Source organism: Aquila chrysaetos, chromosome 6 (assembly GCF_900496995.4).
Source record: "Aquila chrysaetos chrysaetos chromosome 6, bAquChr1.4, whole genome shotgun sequence".
NCBI lineage: Eukaryota > Metazoa > Chordata > Aves > Accipitriformes > Accipitridae > Aquila > Aquila chrysaetos.
Genome location: NC_044009.1, coordinates 49,464,214 through 49,486,341, shown reverse-complemented (window position 1 = coordinate 49,486,341; position 22,128 = coordinate 49,464,214). Strand labels below are relative to the sequence as shown.

Below are 22,128 nucleotides of genomic sequence, written 5' to 3'. Positions count from 1 at the left end.
GGTGAATCATAGAATCATTTAGGTTGGAAAAGACCTTTAAGATGATAGAGTCCAACTGTGGTTTGAGGGCAGGTGCTGCTGGAAGAATGACATACAGTGATTTCAGGAAAATATGCCAAGGTGGTTTTCTCTGTTTTGAGGATCATCTGCATTTTCCTTGGGTGTAACTTTAGCCCTTTTCATTTGTGTGGCTGATTCAGAAAATTCTATAGTCATGTTGACTCCCAGACGCTAGATTTCCATTTGTTCATTGCTTTTTTTTTTTTTTCCCTGATGATGTTAACTCAGGAAGTTATTTGTTACACTTTTCACTCTAAGCGTCAAAGTATAAATTTAGCGTAGAAGAATTGCAGACCTTTGGAAATAGCCGTCTCAGTCATCTTTTGCTTCCTTCTGTGTCCTGATGTGACTCTCAGCATCTGAGATCATATGAAGCTCTTTCCTATATTTCTGCTGGAATGACAGTAGAATTTATCACTGACCTTTCTACTCTTTCCTTTTCTCTGTAAGATGCTTAGTGTCTTCTGAGAGGTGGGCATTTTCTTCAGCCTCCTTTTTCTACTTCTAATACAAAAACTGTATTGTTTTTTCCCCCAAACCTTATTTGTTAACGTTCACTGTCTGTGACCATGGATGCGTGCGTAACAAAACAAAGCACTGCTGCTCACCCGGTTGGATGTTCAAGGTAGAGGCATGGATTAGACTTATGGATGTACTGGTAGGTTTTGCAGGGCCTCAAAGGCTCACAGAATTCAAATGTGTACTTGGAATTTACTTCACACAAGTAACAAGCTCTTAGAGACTGAAATGCTTTATAAGATGCGCTCTTTTCTTTCATAGGATCATATCTGAGAAAGAGTTTAGCTTAGCGTTCATAGAAATATGGTTCCAGCAATACAGTGAGACACTTTTCAAGAAGGTAGTTAAATGTATGTATATAACCTAAACGAATGCGAGTGGTCAAACTGACCTCGGCACCAGTGGGACTTCTTGTGTCTGTATGTTTGTCAGGCATTGGAATCGGCTGCCCAGGGAAGTGGTGGGGTCACCATACTTGGAGGTGTTCAAAAACCACGTAGATTTGGCACTTCAGGACATGGTTTAGTGGGCATGGTGGTGTTGGGTTGACGGTTGGACTCGATGGTCTTAAAGGTCTTTTCCAACCTAAATGAGTTTATGATTCTATGATGGTGAAGCTGGGAGATGATGTGGGAGCATTGCTGAAGAGCTGGGGGGAGAAGTCCAAACGTGGTAGGTGGAGCAGAATGACTGGCTGAGGAGTTGTTTCTTTTTTTTTTTTTAGTGAACTGGCAGGTTGCTGATGTAGTTTTTTGCAAGTTGTAGCTTAAAATTAAGAGATAATTATAATGAAGAGTACCCAATGTAGACTATACCCCTCTAGTTTTGCATTAATCTGTGATTAACGTCCTGTGTATAAAGCAGAGTGGAGTGCCAGACTACACTTTTTATTATTATTGAATAAGAAAGTGAAGAAATCTGACAGTTTCACCTTCTTCATCGGTGACTCTTCCTCACTTTAGCCTGCAAACAAGCCGCGGTGGCTGCGGGATGGTCTGGCAAGCTCGCTGTCGTAACTCTAGTTTTTAGGTGTCGGTTAGTCATTCTCTTTTCAAAAGGCTTAATATGCGTTTTCGCTGAGGCTCTCCAGTGGAACATTTATTAAAGGTAGGGTCAAGCAAAGGGCTGGCTGTGGTTGAGGAAGAGTTGAAGGAAATGCAGAGAATAGCTGAAGTGGTTGGTTCCTGGAAGACCAAGCCGGTGATTCATCCATTTGGAAATGAAGGAGGAGAAAGCAGTGCCAATTAAATATCACAGAAGGTTATGATAAGCATCTTAACTATGGGGAGAGATCACAGTCTTTCAGCATCTTTATTCCCTTCAGCTACAGTATGTAAACTCAGGAAGATGACTGAAGATTGATACTTTAAAAGTTCAATAGTCACACTTGTTATTGAATGCAGTTACTGAGAACTGACAGAAGAAAATATTTTTGAGAGGAGTTTCCAAGTAGAGATCATATTTCTAGTTTAGTGTGCAGCAAAACCAGTGCATTTGAATGGCTGTCAGATCTGGGAGGAAGAATAACTGGTCTGTGGTAAAATACTGCAAAGGAAATAATCGGTCTCCTTCAGAACCCTTTTTTTTAATTGTTCATAGGTGCAAATTCAAAAGTGACTCAGACCAGATGTCAGAAGTAATTTGAGTGTTTGGTATTTTAAATCTAATTGCACTATTTCCACAAAAGCTCTTGCACATACTCCTGGCTGCTTTTTAAACATTTATATATACTTTTCTGCCTTTTATACAAATACATGAAAGAAGGTCCTTGAAGACACTGAAAAATTTAAGTTGGTCATTCTTGCTGAAATAAATTGATTAAAAAAAGTTAAGGAAATCTGTAGACAAATACAGACCTTTCCTCTATATGCTGTTTGAAGATGTTTTCAGGCTGTTAGAGTGCAAAATAATTGCCAATTTTCACCTTTGATATCTATCACTGTGTTACTATTACGAGATTTATTTTTTTAATGAGTCATTGCTAGGCACTGAACAAGTAAGTTAAGGAATATTTGAAGGAGAGGCATATAGAAAGAAAACCAAAATTGTTCATTAAGACTTTGCTCCATGTACCTCATGGAGGTAGCTTTGGTAGAAATGACAAACAGGGAAAGCCATAGGTAAATGGGAAGAGAAATAGTTGAAAACTAAGGGCGTGGTGATGATCAGCTGAAAAAGGGAACTGAAATTCTGTTGGTTTGGGGACTATGACCTCATGCAGTGGCTGGTCAGCAGACCCCAGCCATCGTGGTTCCCACTGCCTTGTGTGACCCCGTGCAGTGATGTCAACCACACGGTCCTGCTTAAATAGGTCACGTTAATACCAAGTCTCCTCTTCATCCGTAGGTCCTGTAGGCTGTCACCTGCCCTCACCTCGAGCCTCAGCAGCACCCATCATCCCGATGTCTTCGTGCCCTTTACCCAGGTCCATTTGCTGCTGATGGGCATCTATCTGCTCCCGCTGTTGTTCGGTGACATCCGCCGGGGAACCGTGCGTGTCACTCGCGGACTGGTGACGGGGTGAGCAGAGCCATCGGTGCTCGCTCACCTTGCCACCACCGTCCTGCCGCGGGAGAGTCGGGCTTTGAGACACGAACCCCCAAAGCCTTTGGCTGCAGCAGTCTCTGCTCCAAGCAGTTTTCTGAAGGTCCAAAGGAGCACATCCCCCATTAAAAAAAACAAGAAAACCCACACTTTGATTAATTTTAAGGTGATTGCCTCTTAAGAGACTCTGAAAACTGGTTTTCAATTAACAGCCTAGTTTACATAAAAGGCACATATTGATGAACATAGTCCATGACTTTTTGCTCAGTCCCATTATTCTCCTCTAATTCATATGCAGAAGCTAAGATTTCCAATGATCTCACTGTTTACCAAAATCCAAGGTACTTAGAGGTTAATGTTTTTCTTACTTTCTGGTGAGAGTTTCATGTCCTGTTTTCTTCACAAAGGACAATAAAGGAAAAGGAGGAATGTGCTTCCAGAAAGCACCCAAAGGTACACATGATCCATCAATAATTAGCTGAATGCTCTTGTGAGAGCTTGAAATTTCCCTAACGCTGTTTTGGCATATAATGCTTCTGAACATCTGACAGCCAGATATTTTCCTATTCATATTCAGAACTATTTTCAATGCCAAATATTGCTGATTGATGAATTTGATATGAGTTGCTCATCGTGCTATGAGCCCTTCTCCTGCAACATGCCCAAACACCTTTTTAGCCACTGTGATAGGAAAATGCTCAGCGTTTCACATGAGCAATGCAGTAGCCTTTCTGTACGCACAGGAGAAGCATAATGAAATATGAACGCGCAATATAACTAGGATGCAATGCCTTCCTGCAGTAGGGAAACATTTGATGTGGAGAGGAAGGGGAAGAAGGGTCTGGGTAATAGAGGCAAGAGGAAAAGATGTGCAAGACGAAATGCTGCTGTTAGTACAAAAAAATTTCTGAGAGCCAAAGGTGATACAGCAGCATAATGAAATTAAAACAGTGTTGGGGTGTTTATGCTTATTCGCGTGAGTACTGGTGGAACACCTCTTGAATTAATTATACGGCCTTCCTTATATGTACGATCATGGACCTTACCTCCAAATTGGAGCCAGTTATATTAGAATAGCTGATTACATTCAAACTGTGGAGGGGATTTTTTTTTCCCCCAGAAATTGGTTCTATAAAAAACTGTCTTATTTTAAGAATTCTGACTTCAGACAAATAATCCAAAATTGATGCTTGATTGAAGCTAAAGAACCAAACACAATTTATTGCTTGTTCAAAATTGTAGTGAGAATACTACCCTTCTGTTTGAAGGACCTTCTAAAAATATTCTAGTAGTTATTGATGGTAACTTGAGTGAGTTGGAGGTATATACATATTTGGTATCAGAAATTTTTAAAAAAAGAAACTCTCTGTTTTTATACCCATGGGACTTAAGGATCACCAGATTGTGACACACTTGATGTGGAACATCAAATTGTCTATGCAAACTTCTTCTAAAAGTTATAGCTATATCTTTCCAGTCTGTAGGCAAGCTCTACTATGAATATACTTTAAATATTTTTATTAATTCATTCAGCAGTATGATTTTAAGCCTTCTCTTCTTGGTGAAACATTTTTTCCTTAATGCATTAGCATGAATAAATGCCTACAAAAAGCTGAAGTTAAAATTTGTGTCTTGAGTCTACTTTGCCATAAGTGTCAGTGGGTCGGGTTTTCTGTAGTGAAGGACCACAGAACATGAAAGTCCAGCTCTGTGCTGGGGCTGAGATAAGATCTGAATGCAAGGAAAAGCAACAAAGGTCCACAAAATATCTGAAATCTGCAAATACTTCCTGTACTTAACCTACACTTTCGTTGCGTGACTGTAAAGAACAGCAAATCTTTGTTCTTTTCCCTCTCGGTTCCCATTCAGTCAGTTCAGAGGCATAGGAGAAAGGTTTTGGGGAGCAAACTCGTTATCTGTCTTCCTACAGTTTCCATCCGATTCTGTCAACAGTGAGTACATCAAAACCATGAGCTTACCGCCACTTTTAAACATCCAAAGAGTTTTATAAAAATTATTATATACATATATACACACTTATATATAATATACATAACATATAAGTGAATGGAAACACAGTTTATGAATGTGAAGTTCCTTTACATCTTTAAGGTTTGGGTGATACTGGAGTTGGTAAGAACCTAAGCTCTGCTTTTGGATTCAAGAGGGAATTGCAACTGCCTTAGGTGAAGTGGAGAAAGAGCCAGTGTTTTATCTTGGTAAGATCCCAAAATGTTCAAGTGGGGTAATTAGACTTCTAGAAAGTCATTCAGGTTCATCCATTTATGAAAACCTGTTAGGACATTTCTTGGGTCTGTATTCCAGAAGGTTCTGCTAGTCTTCATTATTTAATAAAAAGAGAAGAAAGTCTCAGAAATGCCTCTGTCATCCTTTGTGCCTGCCAGGAAGGTGTTGGTTTCACAGCCTCGAGGTGATCTGGTGGTTTTGTGCACAGGTAAGATCGTTGGCCATAGGTTCAATGATTCGTGTATAGAGAGTAGAGAAGGCTATAGCATGCATTACTTAGAGCTGGAAATATGGCAAGAAAAATGGTTTGTGGCTTCTCACAGCTCATCTTGTGGTAATTTGAATCTGAAATAAATTAATAGAGTAATCCTGTTTATGGATCATCAGCTGCAGAGGTATTATTAAAGAACTTGTGTCCCTATTCACTAGGAACACCTGTATGTAAAGCCATGTTATAATTGTTCAGACACGCTGACTCAGACTTCTCTGTCTCAAAACAGAATAGTAAATATACATATATGTAATGTCCCAATCATCATACTTATTCTTTTTTTTCATCTCAAGAAGGTTACTCTTTTGGAAAACCCTCGTAAAAGCAATCCATTCTTTTCAGTGAAAAGCCATTCATATGGCGACAAACCACTGTTCTTCCATTTATATCTGTATTCATCCATTTAAACTCTAAAGCTTTCCAGCTTACTTCTTGGATTTATAGCCAGCTGGCTGCTGTGTGCAACATGAACATATTCTGACTGTGCATGAGATGTTTTGTCTCGTTTAACCCGTAATTGTAATGTTCACTGTAGGCCACAGCTCACCTGCATGTATTTATTTAGCATTGACTGTGCAAGTTCCCAGAGTCAGGACTTGCCATCTCCTCGCCTGTGTAGAACCCACTGTTAGCAGAGAAAAGTTAAGTCCAAAAAAAAAAAAAACAAACAAAAAAATCAACTTCAACCCCCCCAAAACCCCCCAAAACCCCTCCTGGAACTGAGTTGGATAAAATGAATATGTTCAAGATGGTGGGCCGTAGCTGAGCCAGCTCATGTGGGATCGGTGCCCACTTTTTGGCATTTACGATAAACTTTGGAATGACTTTGTAACATGAATGCTTTAATAGCAAGTGGGGAGGGGGAGGCAAGGCAGGGAAGAAGGAAGTATGCACTCTTTTTTTTTTTTTTTTTTTTTTTAATGAATGCTAGATTGCTGATTTCTCCAAAAGTAGTCTGATAAGCTATACCTGTTTATTAGCAGATTTCTGCAGTCTTAGTATGTCAAAGAAATTCACTGGAAATGAAATTCTGAAATTTCTGCCTAAGTTACTGAATCATCAATGAGAAGTTTACATTCAAAGAAAGCATGAATATTAAAATTTGTTAGCATACTTTGGCTTTGTAAGAAATACAATATATTATTATTTTTTCTTTATGCAACATCTCTGGATTGTAAGAGAGGCAATAGAACCATTAATTAATAGTAGTAGTCCTGGATAATGTCATAATAAGCAATACAACATATTAAAGCACATTTATTCTTGCCAGCTATCAGGAGGAACCTTTACATATTTTAAAGGCCCATTAAGTTTGTTTACATACTGAGTTGAAGCTGGTATGCTTTGCTTCCAGTGGAACTGCCATTGGCAGGGGCTGAACCAGACTTTAGTACTTGACTCCGACGGTGTTGAATTTCCTGACTGTTCTATGCAGTGAGTAAATATATTGTCGGTACTTCAGGGCAGCCTGTCTCTCTGGGACAGCGGGTACAACCCAAAACAGCGTAGTCGGCAAAGCTAGGGTGTCTGGGGGTTACTGTCATAAAAAGGAAAATAACTGAAATTATATGTATCAGAAGCAATTTTCCACAATGGAAAAGGTGGTCAAGGAATCAAAACCGTGCCTTCAGGTATATTACCCAACAGAACAACAAAAACGTGCTGGGCTTTAAATTGCAGTAGCAATCTGGAAAGGATTTTCTGACTGGAGCTATGTTAAGTGTTAATAGTGAAACCTGGGTACTTTTTCCTTTGATCTCTCCTCGAGCTCATATAGAATAATAGGATCAAAATAAAATGCCATTTATATGAACACCTTGTTCTTTTGATCTTGGCACAAAAAATTCTGTCTGCAGCAACAACTTAGCGAACAGTGCATCTGCTCCTTTTAGTTGGACCTTCTAGTTTATCATAACTTTTAATAAATGGTGTCACAGCCAATTTTTTGTGTAGTTCATGAACTTAGTTGTAATTTTTGCCCTAGAGTCTTTAACTACATTTTCAGAAGAACCGAGAATAAGGTAAGCGGGACCTGTAAACTGGTGGCTTATGGTCAGTTGTGCATACGTATGTTGAAATGTAGCGGCGTACAAATGTTTACACCATATATTCAAACTAGAATGGTAGTTGTTCTTTGACCACCTGGGCAAGACTGTTAAATTAGTGTACTCTGAATAAAAGAGTATGTATGGCTGTGTGGCCCCGAGAATAGTTGGGTTAATTGCGGTTACCGTAGCTGCTAGGTTTTGGATCCCCGCTCTTTTCCAGCAGGAAGATGATGTACCCCTGATGTCTGGGTGGGAGCCAAGCCTTTCTCTTCATTGCCCACCTCTGCAGGAAAGCCCGCAAAAGTATTCCTGCTGGTAGTGGTGGATCCCCTTGGCTTTTAGGTAGAGACCTACAAGACAGATAATCCACGGGTGAACATGAGTGCCTTTCAGCTCTTTATTCCCCAGGGCTGATGATCAGGAGTGTTTCTCTGGAAGTCATTATTGCGAGCACTTAAAGTAAAGCCGCTTCTTCGTGCTCTTTCAGATCTCTCACTAAGATTCTTCTCCACCAAAGGCTTTGACTGCATGGAAACAGCTGAGCCGTGTTTATTATGATGATTGATGGTGTCTCATTGTGATCCCTGCTTCAGTTGTCGTAACCTCCAAGAGTAGATGAGATGGGCATGAAGCACTGTGCCAAATGAAAGCAAATAAACCGAAGTCCTGCAGTTCACCAATGTCATAATTGCTGCTGTCCAGGAAGAGGGATTAGCGAGTGTGAAGAAACACTAGCTAGGAGAGATCCAGTGGCCAAGCAGTATCTTGGGTGTCGAATGTCTCTCTCAAGCTTTGCATCCCACTGTAATTTATATTTAGCTATTAGGCTTATTAGATAGGAACAGTCAGCTTGTTGTACGCCGTATGCAAGGAACACTGCTGGGTAAGTGCTGGGTAAGTGTTTAGGCTCTTGCTGAAATGGCTGCAGTTGAGGTTGCCGCACGTGAGCTCTCCTCTGGCAAGTTTTGTTGCAGACTTAGTGGGATCTCTGTGGTCTGTCGTGAGGCAGGAGTATTCCAGAGAGCCATAACCGTGGCTATAACCTATAACCTTATTCTTACAAAGTAGTACAATATAATTCATTATTGTGCAATAAAGATACCAAGCTAGTTTGAACACCAAAAGCAGTGTGGACATATCTGTGCAATACTGCACTAGGATTAACGCATCCTGCTGAGATCAGGTCTCCGTGCTAATGCAGCCACTCTGCCTCCAGTCTTTCTGCTAATTAGTACAGAACTGCTGTAAGAAAGCTTGCTGCTGTAGTTGTCTAAAAGGCGGTATCTGGCCAACTCTTAATTTTAGCAGAATACGTGTCCCCGTTCATCTTTCAGCAGTTCTCGCTTCATATCCCAGAATTCAGACCTACCTTTTGCATCACTTAAAGGAAGGATGTGGGACTCTTCGGACAAGGAGTTAAAGTGAAAGAGCTACAAAGATTTGTAGTTTTTCTCCTTGCAATAAAAGTGTGATTGCCCTAGTTCTGTGGTTAGCATGAAACAAATCGGCTCTGTCATGAAGTCAGTGGGGTACAAGTTAATACAAGGTAGTAAAGGAATAATAATAAAGTAAAACAGCAAAGTCCACAGTCTTTTATGACAAAACCAGTATGATCCTGTTGCAGTCTAAGGTCCTGCTGCAAATAGTATTTTCTGATGCCTGGATAAGTCCAATTTACATATATACAAAGTGTATGAATAAAGTTGTAAAAGTATGCTTAGTATTTTACTTTTTTTTCCTTGAAAGTAATTTGCTATTGTTCAAACTTTCAGCTTTCACTGGTTTTGTTTCCAAAACCCCAAAAGGAAGAGAAAATAACAAAAGTCCATAAAGGCAAAAGGGATATGTTCTCATTTCAGTTCACAGAATTTCCTGCCTTTAAACAATACAAATATATGCCCTTAGGTTTCTAACGTGCTGGAAGGATACCGAATCCTTGAAACAGATCAAATTAAAAGCAAGTCCACTATAGCAACAGCGAGTTTTACCAGCATGTCCAATAGATCTCAGCAAGATTTCACTGGGTTTTAACCATGTTGCCAAGCCTTACAAAATCCTAAACTGCTGACTCCACAAATGAATAAATGCTCAAAACCAGCAAGCAAATTCTAGGCTGAATTGGGCACAAATAAAATCCGATGCTTAAGAATTGTTCCCTATCCATTACAGGCCCCATTTAAAGCAATTATTTAATAGAACTTTGAGGTGTATCCACAAGCAGGACAGACGTGGACGTTGGCTACGTAAAACCTTTTAAAGTACGTTGCCTCCCTTGATTACGGTCACGTGTTGGTGTCGCTCCCAGCCCTCGGGGCGAAGGACAGGAGGAGCACGGGGGCAGCCGGCAGTAGTTGTCACCAGGCAGAGCGTGGCAGGTCGGCGAACCGGTGTCCTGAGACGTGGTGCTTTGGGCACAAAAGGAGGGAGGAGCTGAAGAAACTTCTCCTTGGTGTCATTAGATGCTTTTATTTTGATTTTGTTGTTTGCGTTTGAATTCTAATGTGCTGGCCTTTCTTTCACCTTTTTGACCTATTTCAGTAGAAACCTCAAAGTACCGTACTGCGAGAACGGCTCCCCACGGTCACGTAGGGTGTATCTATATGAACAATGTTCAGAGTTGTAGAAGCAAAGCATTGGGCTGAACAGTCATGGTCAAGCTCTTTGCCTCTCCAAGGTTTCTAATTTTTTTTTTTTTTTTTTTTTTAATAATCTATGTAGTCCAGTAATTTTCAAGATGACCATGTCCTGCCGTAGGGCGGGTGTTAACTCAAGCTGTTGACATGGCTGTGTCTCCTTTCGGGGTAGGGACCATCCTTCCTGCTGTCCTCATGCAGATATGTCACCGTGCTGGTAGCTGCCAGCTCGTAGCGTATAAGGGTAACAGTGCTGTTTGTATCGATACTGGTTTCTCCTTTTTCCAACAAAAAATGGCATATTCCGCTTCTTGGTGTACTGCCTTTAATATCATAGGTAGCTCAGTGATGGGCCACATGCGTTTTCCAGGAATTTGGCAGCGCCGGGTTCCCGAGGAGCCCCCGTGATGCGCTAGCGGGGTTTTCTGGTACCCGGGTGCTGAAGGGCAGGTTCTCGGCGACCTTAAATCAGCATCACTGTCATCCTGATTTATACCAGAAAAAGGGAGTCCGAGGTTTTGGGGTTTTTTCCTCTCTAATGACAGTGCTACTAGTAGAAATAATATTTTTAGAGCTTTCTGACAAAAATGCGTGATCTTTTCAGGGCAGAGGGCTACTGCCGCTCTAGGTTTAGAGATGGAGAGAGACTTTTGGTGTTTTGACGATGAGACACTGACCCACTGGCGAAGTTGGGATTAAAACTCAGAGTTTCCTCTAAACCACACTGGCTAGCTGAGATACAAATGCATACACATTTAACCTTCAGTTGTAGTGCAAAGAAAGTGCAAGTAAATCTAATACAGTAACACATTTTCAAACGGAGGTCAAAGTCTCTGCATTACCCCGTGGTCCTCAGGGCCAGAGGCAGTTGACTGGACCATCTGATTCGAATGCCCTATGGCTGAGATAACTCTACAACAGCCTGTGTTTTTCTTATTACTTGGATGCTGTGTTAATGACAAAATGTGGTTTAGATTTTTATGTGCAGAAAATTATTATTTTTAATTAATTTCTTTAGATCTTTCAGATAAAGCTTTCTTCATTTAAACCTTCAGGTGAAAGTAGGCTTCGTTGCTTATTTATTTCCTGGGGTACCTGAGAAAGTGTTAAATAATTAAGGTGAAATATGTGTTTTCCTGAGAAACACACAGAAGTTTGCATTTGCGCAGTCGAGTGAATTATCAAAACCAGATGTGAGCAAGTGGAACATTTTACATAAATTTATTAAAATCATTATTTACCTGTAAGTTATAAGAAGGGCTTAGTTGCACTAGTTTGTTGCCAATATGTACTGCCAATAATCTGCCAAAAAGCAGCTTGCTGGCAAAATCACTGAAATGGTTAGCTTATGCTGCACAGAACATTACAACCCTGAGTCAAATGAAAACCTACTATAAACGAACTCTTTGATGGTGGATTCGCCGGAATATGGTATTGATATATGGTATACACTTTATATGGATTATGTATACTGTGCAAGAAATATGGGTATCTATTAAGGGTAACTTGATATGTAATCGGTTAGGACAGTTATTGTTTTCAGTATTTGCTATGAATAAGATCACACGGTGACTGTTCACTTTTAAAATACAGACTATTCACGTGCAGCCCAAAGCGCTAGCCTACTATTTGTTCAATTAATACAGAAAGGCTATTGAAAATGTAAAATATCTGACATCTATACAGAGTAATTTTAAAGGCAACTTTTCTTCTAGGAACAATTTATACATTACATAAACTTATATTTTTCATCCAAGTATCATTTCGAGAATAGCAAGCTTAAATATTGGAGGCCATAGGGAAACATAATATTACGATAATGTTCTTTGGTGCGGTTTGGAAGGTTTTAGGAAACATTTGGAAGTATTTTTCTCATAAAGTCACTTAACTATTGAAGTGTTATGATAGCACTCCCTTCTGCATTGCGTATGTTACAAAACAGCCTGTTTAAAGGGGACATCCATCCTATATATCCTGATTAGAAGTATTTCCACAAAACAGGAAATTATATGTTACAGGATCCTGGTATTAGTTTTAATTAAAAAAAAAAAAAAAAAAAGAAAAGACAAGATGATTTAAGGTGTGATATCAGTTTTCAAACACCCATTTCCAATTCTGTTTAGCAAGAAGAGATACTGTATTGTTTGGAGCTATATGTGAAATTTGCATTTTCTAAACAAGCACTTGAGAGCTGAACTGTTTTTCTCTGTTTAAGTAAGCACTAATAAACATGACCAATCCTTTAGGATCCTAAAGAACCTTAAAAACCTTGCAATTCTCAGAAGCCTAACTTTTTTCCCCATAGTGTAATTTATTCTTTTGAACTTCTGCAGAAGCAGAACTTAAGTCAACAATTTCTAAATTTCTGGCAGTTGTTGTCAAGGGGACTCTTAGGGCTCCAAAAGTGTATCTGTTACCTTGCAGAGTCAGTGCAGCAGATCTACACAGTGATGATGTTTAATTATAGAGCAAATGACTTTTTTTTTCTGAACTATCCATTAATTAATGTTTTCATATCTTGTGCAAAATAACACCTAAGTTATTTTCATCTGCGTTATAAAATATGTATTGTAGTTCATTACCATCTTCCTGAGGAGTTTTTAATTTATCACCATTTCATTTGCTGAGAATGATGTTCTTAGAAATTATAACTGCACCGATTCTTACATTTAGTGTTAAAGGATTTTAGGGAATTGAAGATGTGAATTCAGAAATAATATATTTAGGGTCAAACTCAGTCTCACGTGAAGTCAAAGAGAGCTTTGCCTTGACTTCAGTGGGTCCAGAGTCTCCCTTCTGGTATTAAAATGCAGAGTAATCATTATCTGATATTTTTTTTTGCTGACCTGAAGCGCTTAAGATATTGTTGAAGTCATTTGTCAGGAGTAAATATGTAACAAAATGGAATAATCCCACAAGTACTGGATTAGGCTAGACATGCTTTTGGCTGCAGTGACGTCCAACAAGAGCAGCAGCACAGAGGACTCAAAACCAGGAGAGCTTGGACTTCCAGGGATATATTTGTTTTGGAGTAATTTCACCTGCCTTTGCTCCTGTTTTGCATAGTTTCACTGCAGGCTTGTGTTTTGGAAGGTAGTACCTTTCCGTGTATTTTGGGGAATAAGAGTTGAAGAATGCTTCAGTTAAAATCCTGGTCATCTGGGATTTAGGCTTTACAGTGCATCTTGAGCAGTAATCTTGATGTTAGAAATTCAAATGTAATATTGAGGGGAAAGTTAGAGATCAGTTTGACCGTCCTCCTTATATTTAGGTACAGGTACGACATCTTAGAGAATAAACTAATAGGAGTGTTGTTGAATCAGTGGAACTAGGTTGGAAAGAAAAGTGTAAATGTTAAGTAAAAGTAGGAATTTTGGGCAGTATCAAATATGGATACTAGATATTGAGGGATTTTGCTCAGAAATTATTTGGAAAAACAGGTGGAGCTTATGGTTTGAGGAATCTGAGCATTATCCTGTTTCTCTTCTACTCTCTATGTTGACATCTCTCTCTCTCCTGCCTGTGTCATCTTTGTTCCCTCCTCCAACGGACCAAGTTACCACTTGAGTCAAACCCAACTGCCTGCGGTTGATCTGGATCCAGCCTCCCTTCTCCGGGAACGTCTCTGCATCCCGCCTACGAATCAGGCACACCGCTGGCGTGGCAAGGGTTCTTACATTCAGCTAATTTGTTGCTCAAACAGGAATATTTTGGCTGATTTGTCAGAAAGAAGTCAGACTTTGTGATATCCCTCCCCTGGTGTATCTATTGTATGGATTACCTACCACTTCTCTCTCTCTGGCCGGGATACGAACATTAGGAAGGCAGACATCCTGCTGCTGCTGTCAGCTGTAGCTCTTTCCCGTGGTGTTGTTCACCTTGTAGTCCCTCCTGCAAGCTGCTAGCAGCAACACCTCTCACACACTTAATGTCCGAGTTTGAAATCTCCGTCCTCGGCCTTGGATGATAGCTAAGACTTGACTGGATGAGGCTCTGAGCAACCTGGTCCAACTGGATGGGCTTTGAGCACAAGGTTGGACCAGAGACCTTCCAACCTTCGTGATTCCCTGAGTTTATTCTGTATTTCTCTTGTGTCATGGAAGAGGGAAGATAGGTGAGAGAAGATGATGATCGCATCTCAAATAATGTTTCGTACTTCTATATCTTGCAGTCTGCAAACGGGGAAATCGGTGTAAACCCTACTTATTCTACCCAGGAAAATACACATTCTACTGTGGGAAGACCAGCTCAGCCACAGACCTTGTATTTTCTTTTGCCATGCCCTTCCCAGTGCTTAATCTTGGCTCTGTTCGGTTTTCTTTCTGTTCTCTCTCTTTGCTCCTAATCCTTGTCCATGCTTATAAGCCCCTAATATTTATATGGCATTATCTGTGTTAGAGATTACTGCTGACAAGTAATCTCTTCCCTCTTCTGAGTGAAGAATTACAACCATTGCTAAAGATCAGAAAGTGAAATTAGATCCCTGAAAGTACGTGACAACTTCAATAAAGCCTAATATCAAATTCCCTAAATATTGGGAATTCTTTTGAGCTTTTAGGTTTGAACTGTAGCACAGCTTTGGGACACCTGACCACACTCAGCAACTTTTTTTTGCTGTAGAGCAAAATGTGACAGTAGTTGCAGGGAAAAAAAATGAAAAAAAAAATCGCTGATCTGAGACTGGTCTCCCAGTTTTGTCATATGTTGCAGTCTTTCACGAAGTAGATAAATACAAATGCATCAGTTTTACTGCTATCAGGTGATTTGTAACATTAAATATAAAAAATAAATGTATAAACTTATATATAAATATAAAAAACAAGTATATACTAATGTAGTTTTTGTCTGTTCCAGTTTGGCCTCCAAAGAACTGCTTTCATGACCTTTTTTTTTTCCCATTAGAACAGAGTGGACAAAATTCTGACTTTTCAAAAAGCTCAGAGATAACACGAGTGCATGCTTGTATAGTTTTGCATATATTTGTAGTAGTTGTGGGAACAAATTCAAGGAAGCAGAAAGAAAGAAGGTGCGAAAGTGGAATTTCCTAGTTACTGCAAATGACAAAAACGACTGTCCATTGCACCCATTATAAGCTAAACGGACTCCAGGTATTAGAATCAAAGAAGCTCTCCATGAACCTCTGTAGTGGTTTAGGTCACATAAATTCTACTAAAAATATTACAGTTAGCAAAGAGACAGTTGTGATCGTGTTTAAAGAAAAACAAAGGAAATTCTCAGACAATGAGTTTGTTAAATTGTAACTTATGCCGTGACGGCGCATCAGTGACGAAGGAAACGGGGCAGCTCTAAAATGTGTGTGCTCCAGCTCCAAGGCCTGGGGAAGGTTTCTAACATATCTGATTATGACTCCCTCCTTTTATTATTTTTAAACTTTTTAATGGCAGTATAATAACAACAACAAAAAATCCATTGCACTTTCAGAACTATCTTTACCTTTGCTTCCAAATGTAACTACAGTTACAGAAGGGCCAGTTTTTATGAATTCAAATTTTTTTTTTTTTTTTTTTTTTTAGCTTATATCCATTCTTACAGACTATCCTTGCTCGTCGAGAACAGCTATTCAAAACACACAGAACTTGCCTCTATAGTTTGACCTAACCTAAACCAGCACTCCAGTTAGTCTTTCTAATGTGGTTTTTATTCATCGAGCAGTGACATCGTGGCCCTTCCATCCTTTTTTTGTTGTTGTTTTTAATGAAGTGGTGCACAAAGTGACTCTCGGTGCCATGAAAAAGAAACCAATTCCCATAAGTAATTTTTCATTAGGGTAAATAAAGTGCTGTGAATAAACACATACGATGTAACATGGCAACGTGTTAGGAAAGAGCTGGAGAAAATGCACATGTCTGCTTCAAGGAAAAGTACATGGGTTTCCTCAGAGTGGGGTTTCGTGGCATAAATGAAAAGAAAATATATAATATATAGATTGGGGAGTTTAAAAAAATCTGTTATTCAAAACGGCCAATATTTAGATTGAAACTGACTTTTAGTATATGGAATTTTCATTATATATGAACTTAGTTTAATTTTTAACTCAGCTTTTTAACTAAACTTCTATACCCAGTATGGAAAAAAGGAAAGTTTTCAAGGCTCACTCTTTTTAAAGTCTTCATAAAGTTTTAAAAATTGACTGTTAAATGTGTCAGAGATCCTCAAAAATCTGAATAAATAAAAGAAAAACAGTTTTGAAAACAAGTTGTGATACTAAAATTAGATATCTAAGTCTCTCACTGTTTGTTCTGAACTTTCAGTGTTGAAATATATATGAGTTACGCATAAAAGTAAAACATTTTCCATGTTTTTTTAAATATAAGGGACAGTACCTTGTGGAATCTGTTGAAAGTGTTAATATTTGTATGCTTTGGTGATAATTTTTTCTGGAAAGTTTCACGTGTACAGGATTTCACTACCACAAGTTAATAATAACAATAAAATCCTTCTCCCATATTAAGAATAGAATGCTATGGCATTTTTCCTATGTGACTAGTGCGTGTTGTAACTAAGGTTGAGAAAAATGGTGCATCCTTCTTGATAACTAAATCCTGCCTATCTGCTGTGGTAGCTCTCTAGCTTGTTTTTTCGAATCATAGAATTATAGAAGGGTTTGGGTTAGAAGGTCATCTAGTTCCAACCCCCCTGCAATGAGCAGGGACATCTTCCACTAGATCAGGTTGCTCAGAGCCCCGTCCAACCTGGCCTTGAATATTTCCAGGGATGGGGCATCGACCACCTCTCTGGGCAACCTGCGCCAGTGTTTCACCAGCCTCATCGTAAAAAATTTCCGTCTATGTCTTCTAAGTCTATGTCTGGTCCTGCCCCAGCTCTGCTATTCCATAACCAGCCTCTCTGATGTTGTATCTTCTGAAATTTAGACAAGGATTTAAAAAACTTTGATGATCTTTGTGGGATTAGATACTGGCTCCAGATAAAACACTGGAGCGTTTGTTTTTTCTCCAGGTTATAGACTTTTGGATGGTGATGTGGAAGTCCTGCAAGCTCTTGATGTTTATAAATGACCGAGATCTGGGCAGGTACTGGATGGAGAGATGACTGTGTCTGGAAGGTGGCAGGAAAGAAGAATTAATGTGAGTCTGGAAGAGGAAAAATAGAATAGCTGGAGCAAAAATGTTCTGGAGAAAATGTAAACACAAAAAATGTGCTAACTAGACAGTGTCTTTCTCCAGCATGCTTTTGGGAAATGCACATGAACAGGTTTAGAAGATTTCGTGTTGTTATTAGTTTATTTTCAGGTCATTTATTTAAGTGTCATAAAGAACATTAGCTAGTGGTTAGGGACTACAATATCCATTATATCATTCCAATCATGTGGACAAGTTTATACTACATATGATTTACAATGGCCTTTCCGCAGTTAAAATTGTTATATGCAGGTACAAGGTTTTATACATGGTTGTATTTAGCAAAATCCAAGTGGCTGAGCACAGAGACGTCTCCCAATCAAAGTCCGAAAAATTAATGCTTTTACACGAACGCTGTGGGTTGCAGCGAGAGCTGTTTATGGCTCTCTGCCTACATCCTTTATCATGTCTCCGCTGTTGTTAGTAAAATATACAGAACTACTTTATGCCAAAACAATGGAAGTTAATGCAGATAACTTGTTCCAAAGTTAACCATCAAATAAATCTTTTTTTTTTTTAAACTGTTAAGTGAAATGGTGTTCTAAAACTTTTAAAAATTGTCAAGATGATGAATATTGTGTGTGTAATACAAGTAAATACCATGGAATTGATTGCGCACACATGTCTTAAATAAAGGATATTAAATAGTTTATTCCAGAGAGAGATCGGTGAAGTTTTATCTAATATTATTAGAAATTCTGCAATGACGGATCAGATTTATAAGGGCTGAAAACCAAGAAGAAAACCTCTTCAGAAATAGAAATGGTGCATTGAGTGGATGATTGGCCAGGAGATTAAAGACAGGCAGGGGGATACAGCCTGCCTAGGTAGTCCGACCTCTCACACGTCAAGCAATTCTTCTTAGCAGCAATGATTTTTCAATATCTGTTAGTTAAATTTGGTTTGGTAAATCAGACCTCTCGATTCAGTTGCAGACCTGGTGGTTTAGGGCAAATCCCTTAACCTGTTTCTCCTTCAGCTTTTCCCATGCGTAAATATATAAAAGTATATCCTCACAGGGATGTGTCCGTATTTCAGAGGAGCCACCACCAGCCAGTTTTAGGTCTATAATTCAGCTTAGACTGTCAAAACACCGACTTAACTGTTAAGAGCATATATGTATGGAATTCAGCCACACTGAATTTATACTTTTATGCTCTGGGAATCTGAGGGTGGCTAAGTCGCTGAGATGGGAATGGTTTAACTCAGGCTCGTTTGGGAACCTGTCTTGTTTGTAACATAGGTCATGGATTTGGATGGGGCTGTTGAATGTGATTGAACTTTTTCTGGTTGTGTCTACAGAGCAGCGCCAACGAACGACGGCGAGCAGTGGAAAAAAGGTAGATCTCGTAGGTGATTTGGTCAGTGGCTTGAAAATGCAGCTTAGTATAGATAAACAGGAAAATAATATGCCAAGGGACAGCAAGCCAAATCAAAGAATACAGATTGCATGGAACGGTTACACAGTGTACTAACTTAGGAAAGGAGATTTAGGGGTTTGAAGAAAAATCCTCAAAGCAATTAGTCAAGAGTACAACTGCAGTAAAGCTCACATAGTGTGTGCATGTTTGTATTTTGGTCGTGATTTTGAAGAAGGGTCTGTTTGTGTTTGAAGGTGCTCCATTGCAGGGTGAAGCGGATGATTCTGGCGTTTAGGAATATTCATTTTGACAAAGAGGGAAGGGAAAGGTTTGTTCACAGCCCAGAAACGAGCTGTGATGGAGTAAAACTCTGAAGAACTGTGGAGGAGGCTGATAAAGTGGAGCAAGTGTTGGCTTTAGTAAACAGTTCAATAAACAGCCTATAGTGCGTAAACATTTGGAAATTAAAAGGAAACGGAAAATTTAAATGTCCCTACTTATCTGGGAGAACCGTAATCACACTGAAAGACATGTAAGTAAATAATATTTGGGTAAATTAACTTGAGGTACAGGCAGGCATTTAGAGTGAGGATCCCATGGTGGCCGTGCACGTAGTCGTCTCCGTGTTAATTTAGAAAAGTCATGTTTGAATGAAGGAGCTTCACTTGAGTGTTTCCTGGGCAAGGACCATAATTCATTACTACTTTAAATCAAATAGTAAAACTAGATCTGCGTAAAATGTTACATTTCATATATTACAAAAATTAGTTCAGGGTCTTCAACGTAACTGTGCAAATGCATCCTGCTGTTGGGAAGGGTTTTCTGCAGCATGGACACCAGATGGAAGAGCCAGTGGTGTCTAATACTGTCTGTGGTACTTCAGGAAGGTCATGAGCAGCTCTGCCTCAGTTTCCCCATCTTACTGTTCATTCCTCACACCTGTGAAAAAACATGGGAGCGGTTGCTTTTATCCTATGAATGGATGTACAACTCAATCCTTTTCTCCTAGGTGTGGGGGTTTTTTTCTAGTTTGTGATTAATTTTTTCAGTTGGTCATCATAGAAATCAGGCAAGGATAGTCGGGTAAGAAGACCCACATCCATGTCACGGTACATGTTTGGCCCGTCCTTTTAGGCAACACACAATCTTTCTGCGTTAGCTTTCATTGTCCTGGGATGAAGCAACTTGCTGGGCTCAAGTCTAGGCATGGACTGGACTCACGTTAGGTTAAACACTGCTGCGTTTGGCATTTGCTACCAATCTTAGCTGTAGTCCTGGCAAAAATGCCAAGACTTTTCTGGCAGAATTGGCTTTTTACTTCCAGGAGATGTTTGCTTTATTTTATTTTAGCAGGCAAATAGTTTTGTTCTCCCTGTTGATGCATGCATGTGCCATTAGCAGCGACGTAGTTCAGTCGAGACCTTTGGCTTCTCAGCCAGTGAGCCTGTTATTTTATTTCACAGGTACCATATTCACTAAATACACATGAAGTGTATCATTTACTGAATGCTAGTGGAGTTGTTGCTTGGATGGATGTAAAATATCAACCATGTTTTTTTTTCTCATTTGCTATTATTTAATTATAAATTACCAGGTGAAACTGAAATCCAGCATAAACACAATACAGATTTTTTTTTTTTTTTTCTTCTTTTTCCTAACAGGTTCATGCCAGAACATAAGCTTGCCCATTTGGAAAAGGTAATTGGTGTTAAAAGAAATGGAGATGCTTATCAATTGGAGGGTCTGCCCGGCCAGCAGAAGAGCAGAGCTTTAATGAAAAACAGCAACGCACATCACGAGTCTGGACTTTGTGAAGCCCAGCCTGGACTTTATACCACACAGCACGAGGGGCTGCCTTCCCCATTAACAGCACCGGCGAGATTGAACAAGTCTGAAGCATCAGAAAGTACAAATCCTTGTCAAGAAGAAGATAAGCAACATCTGACTTTTAACCTCTCTAATATCTTGAGTGGACGGGACTATCAGCAAAGACCTTTACACGTTGCCTGGCCTCACAGGTGGTAAGTGGTGAACAAATCCAAATACTGTACCTTCGAAAGATTTATGAATTTGGTTTGATCCCTTTTTTGTGACTCCTGTGAAATACAAAATAATTTCCTAAACACACGCTGACACCGCACACACACGTAGAGGAAAAAGACACATCACTGACATCTGATTGCACACACGCGTGGAGGAGAAAGGCACATCACTAACATCTGATTATTCAAAATAATTTGTTTGAATATACGTAGTTCGGTAATGCTAACCAGACGTTTAACCATTGATGTTAATGATTCCTCATTTTTTGCCCAAGAAAAAGATACCCCTGCTGCTGAAACGATAAGCGTAATTCTGGTAACTCTCTTTTCCTATAAAGCAAACCACAGATGACAATTAATATCTAATGTTATTTAAATTATCTTAATTACTTTAATGGAAGTGATTAAGTGTAAAGATACATGGTGACACTGGACAGCTGATGTTAACCCACTGTCTGCGTTTTAAAAACACCCTTTCAGTGTTACATAAATAGAAAGCCTGTTTGAATGTATTAACAGTGAAGCAGTATTTTTCCAACTGCTAGCACAAATACCTGATCTCTGAATCTTCTCTGAACGGCCGAAAATCTACCATGCCGCATAATCGCTAAAAACATATAAACTTTAGCTTGACTCCTACATAAATTAGGATTTAAAGAGGTAAAATGTCCTGATAATCTTCCGGTATTGGGCACGAACATTTTAATCTAGTTTTTATTCCTCGCAGTTTGTTTAATCTGCATGTGGCCTGATTAGAGTTCACTTCATCCACAGATTATAGTCTGTTTATTGCAGAGATGCTGGGTCGATCAGTAGGTCAGATTTTCCAAGAGCAACTGTTTTCAGGTGAAGCAATAAGTACACCGCACCGACGGGGCAAATCGCCTTTGCAGGGGATTTGACTTCCAGCACATTAAAACTCCAGAAGCTCTCCCAGATGATCTGCAGCATCTGGTACCTAAAGGGATTTTCATCTTTGACTCTAAATGTCTGAACATAAAATTTAGGGATTGGAAGTTGATGTGGAATCTGTCTTTGGATTTGTTTAATCAACTTCACACTTCCGACACAGCCTTTCTTGGGGAGCCACATTTATTTTTAATCATGTTTCCCTGCTAACGCCAAAATGCTCTGTGTTCTCATAGGTTATTTTAAAATGTACAGTGTATCGAAGGGAGAGATACTGCATGTTTTCATTTGGTGTGGAGAGTATATGAAGCTTAGTGTCATTTTTATTTTTTGA

The 22,128-nt window shown here is 39.4% G+C and overlaps 1 protein-coding gene across 14 annotated transcripts in view; it reads left to right on the top strand.

Annotated features, from left to right (window-relative positions):
• The window catches only part of GTDC1 (glycosyltransferase like domain containing 1), a 186,860-nt gene that overhangs the window by 129,452 nt on the left and 35,280 nt on the right, over nt 1–22,128 (top strand). For all 14 annotated transcript variants that reach the window (XR_003923803.2, XR_003923802.2, XR_003923800.2 and 11 more), the window contains one exon: nt 20,505–20,864. Coding sequence is in view for 9 of the 14 variants with exons in the window: in XM_041124130.1 (XP_040980064.1) it covers nt 20,505–20,864 (360 nt within the window). In the remaining 5 variants the exon portion in view is untranslated. The remainder of the gene's footprint in view (nt 1–20,504; nt 20,865–22,128) is intronic.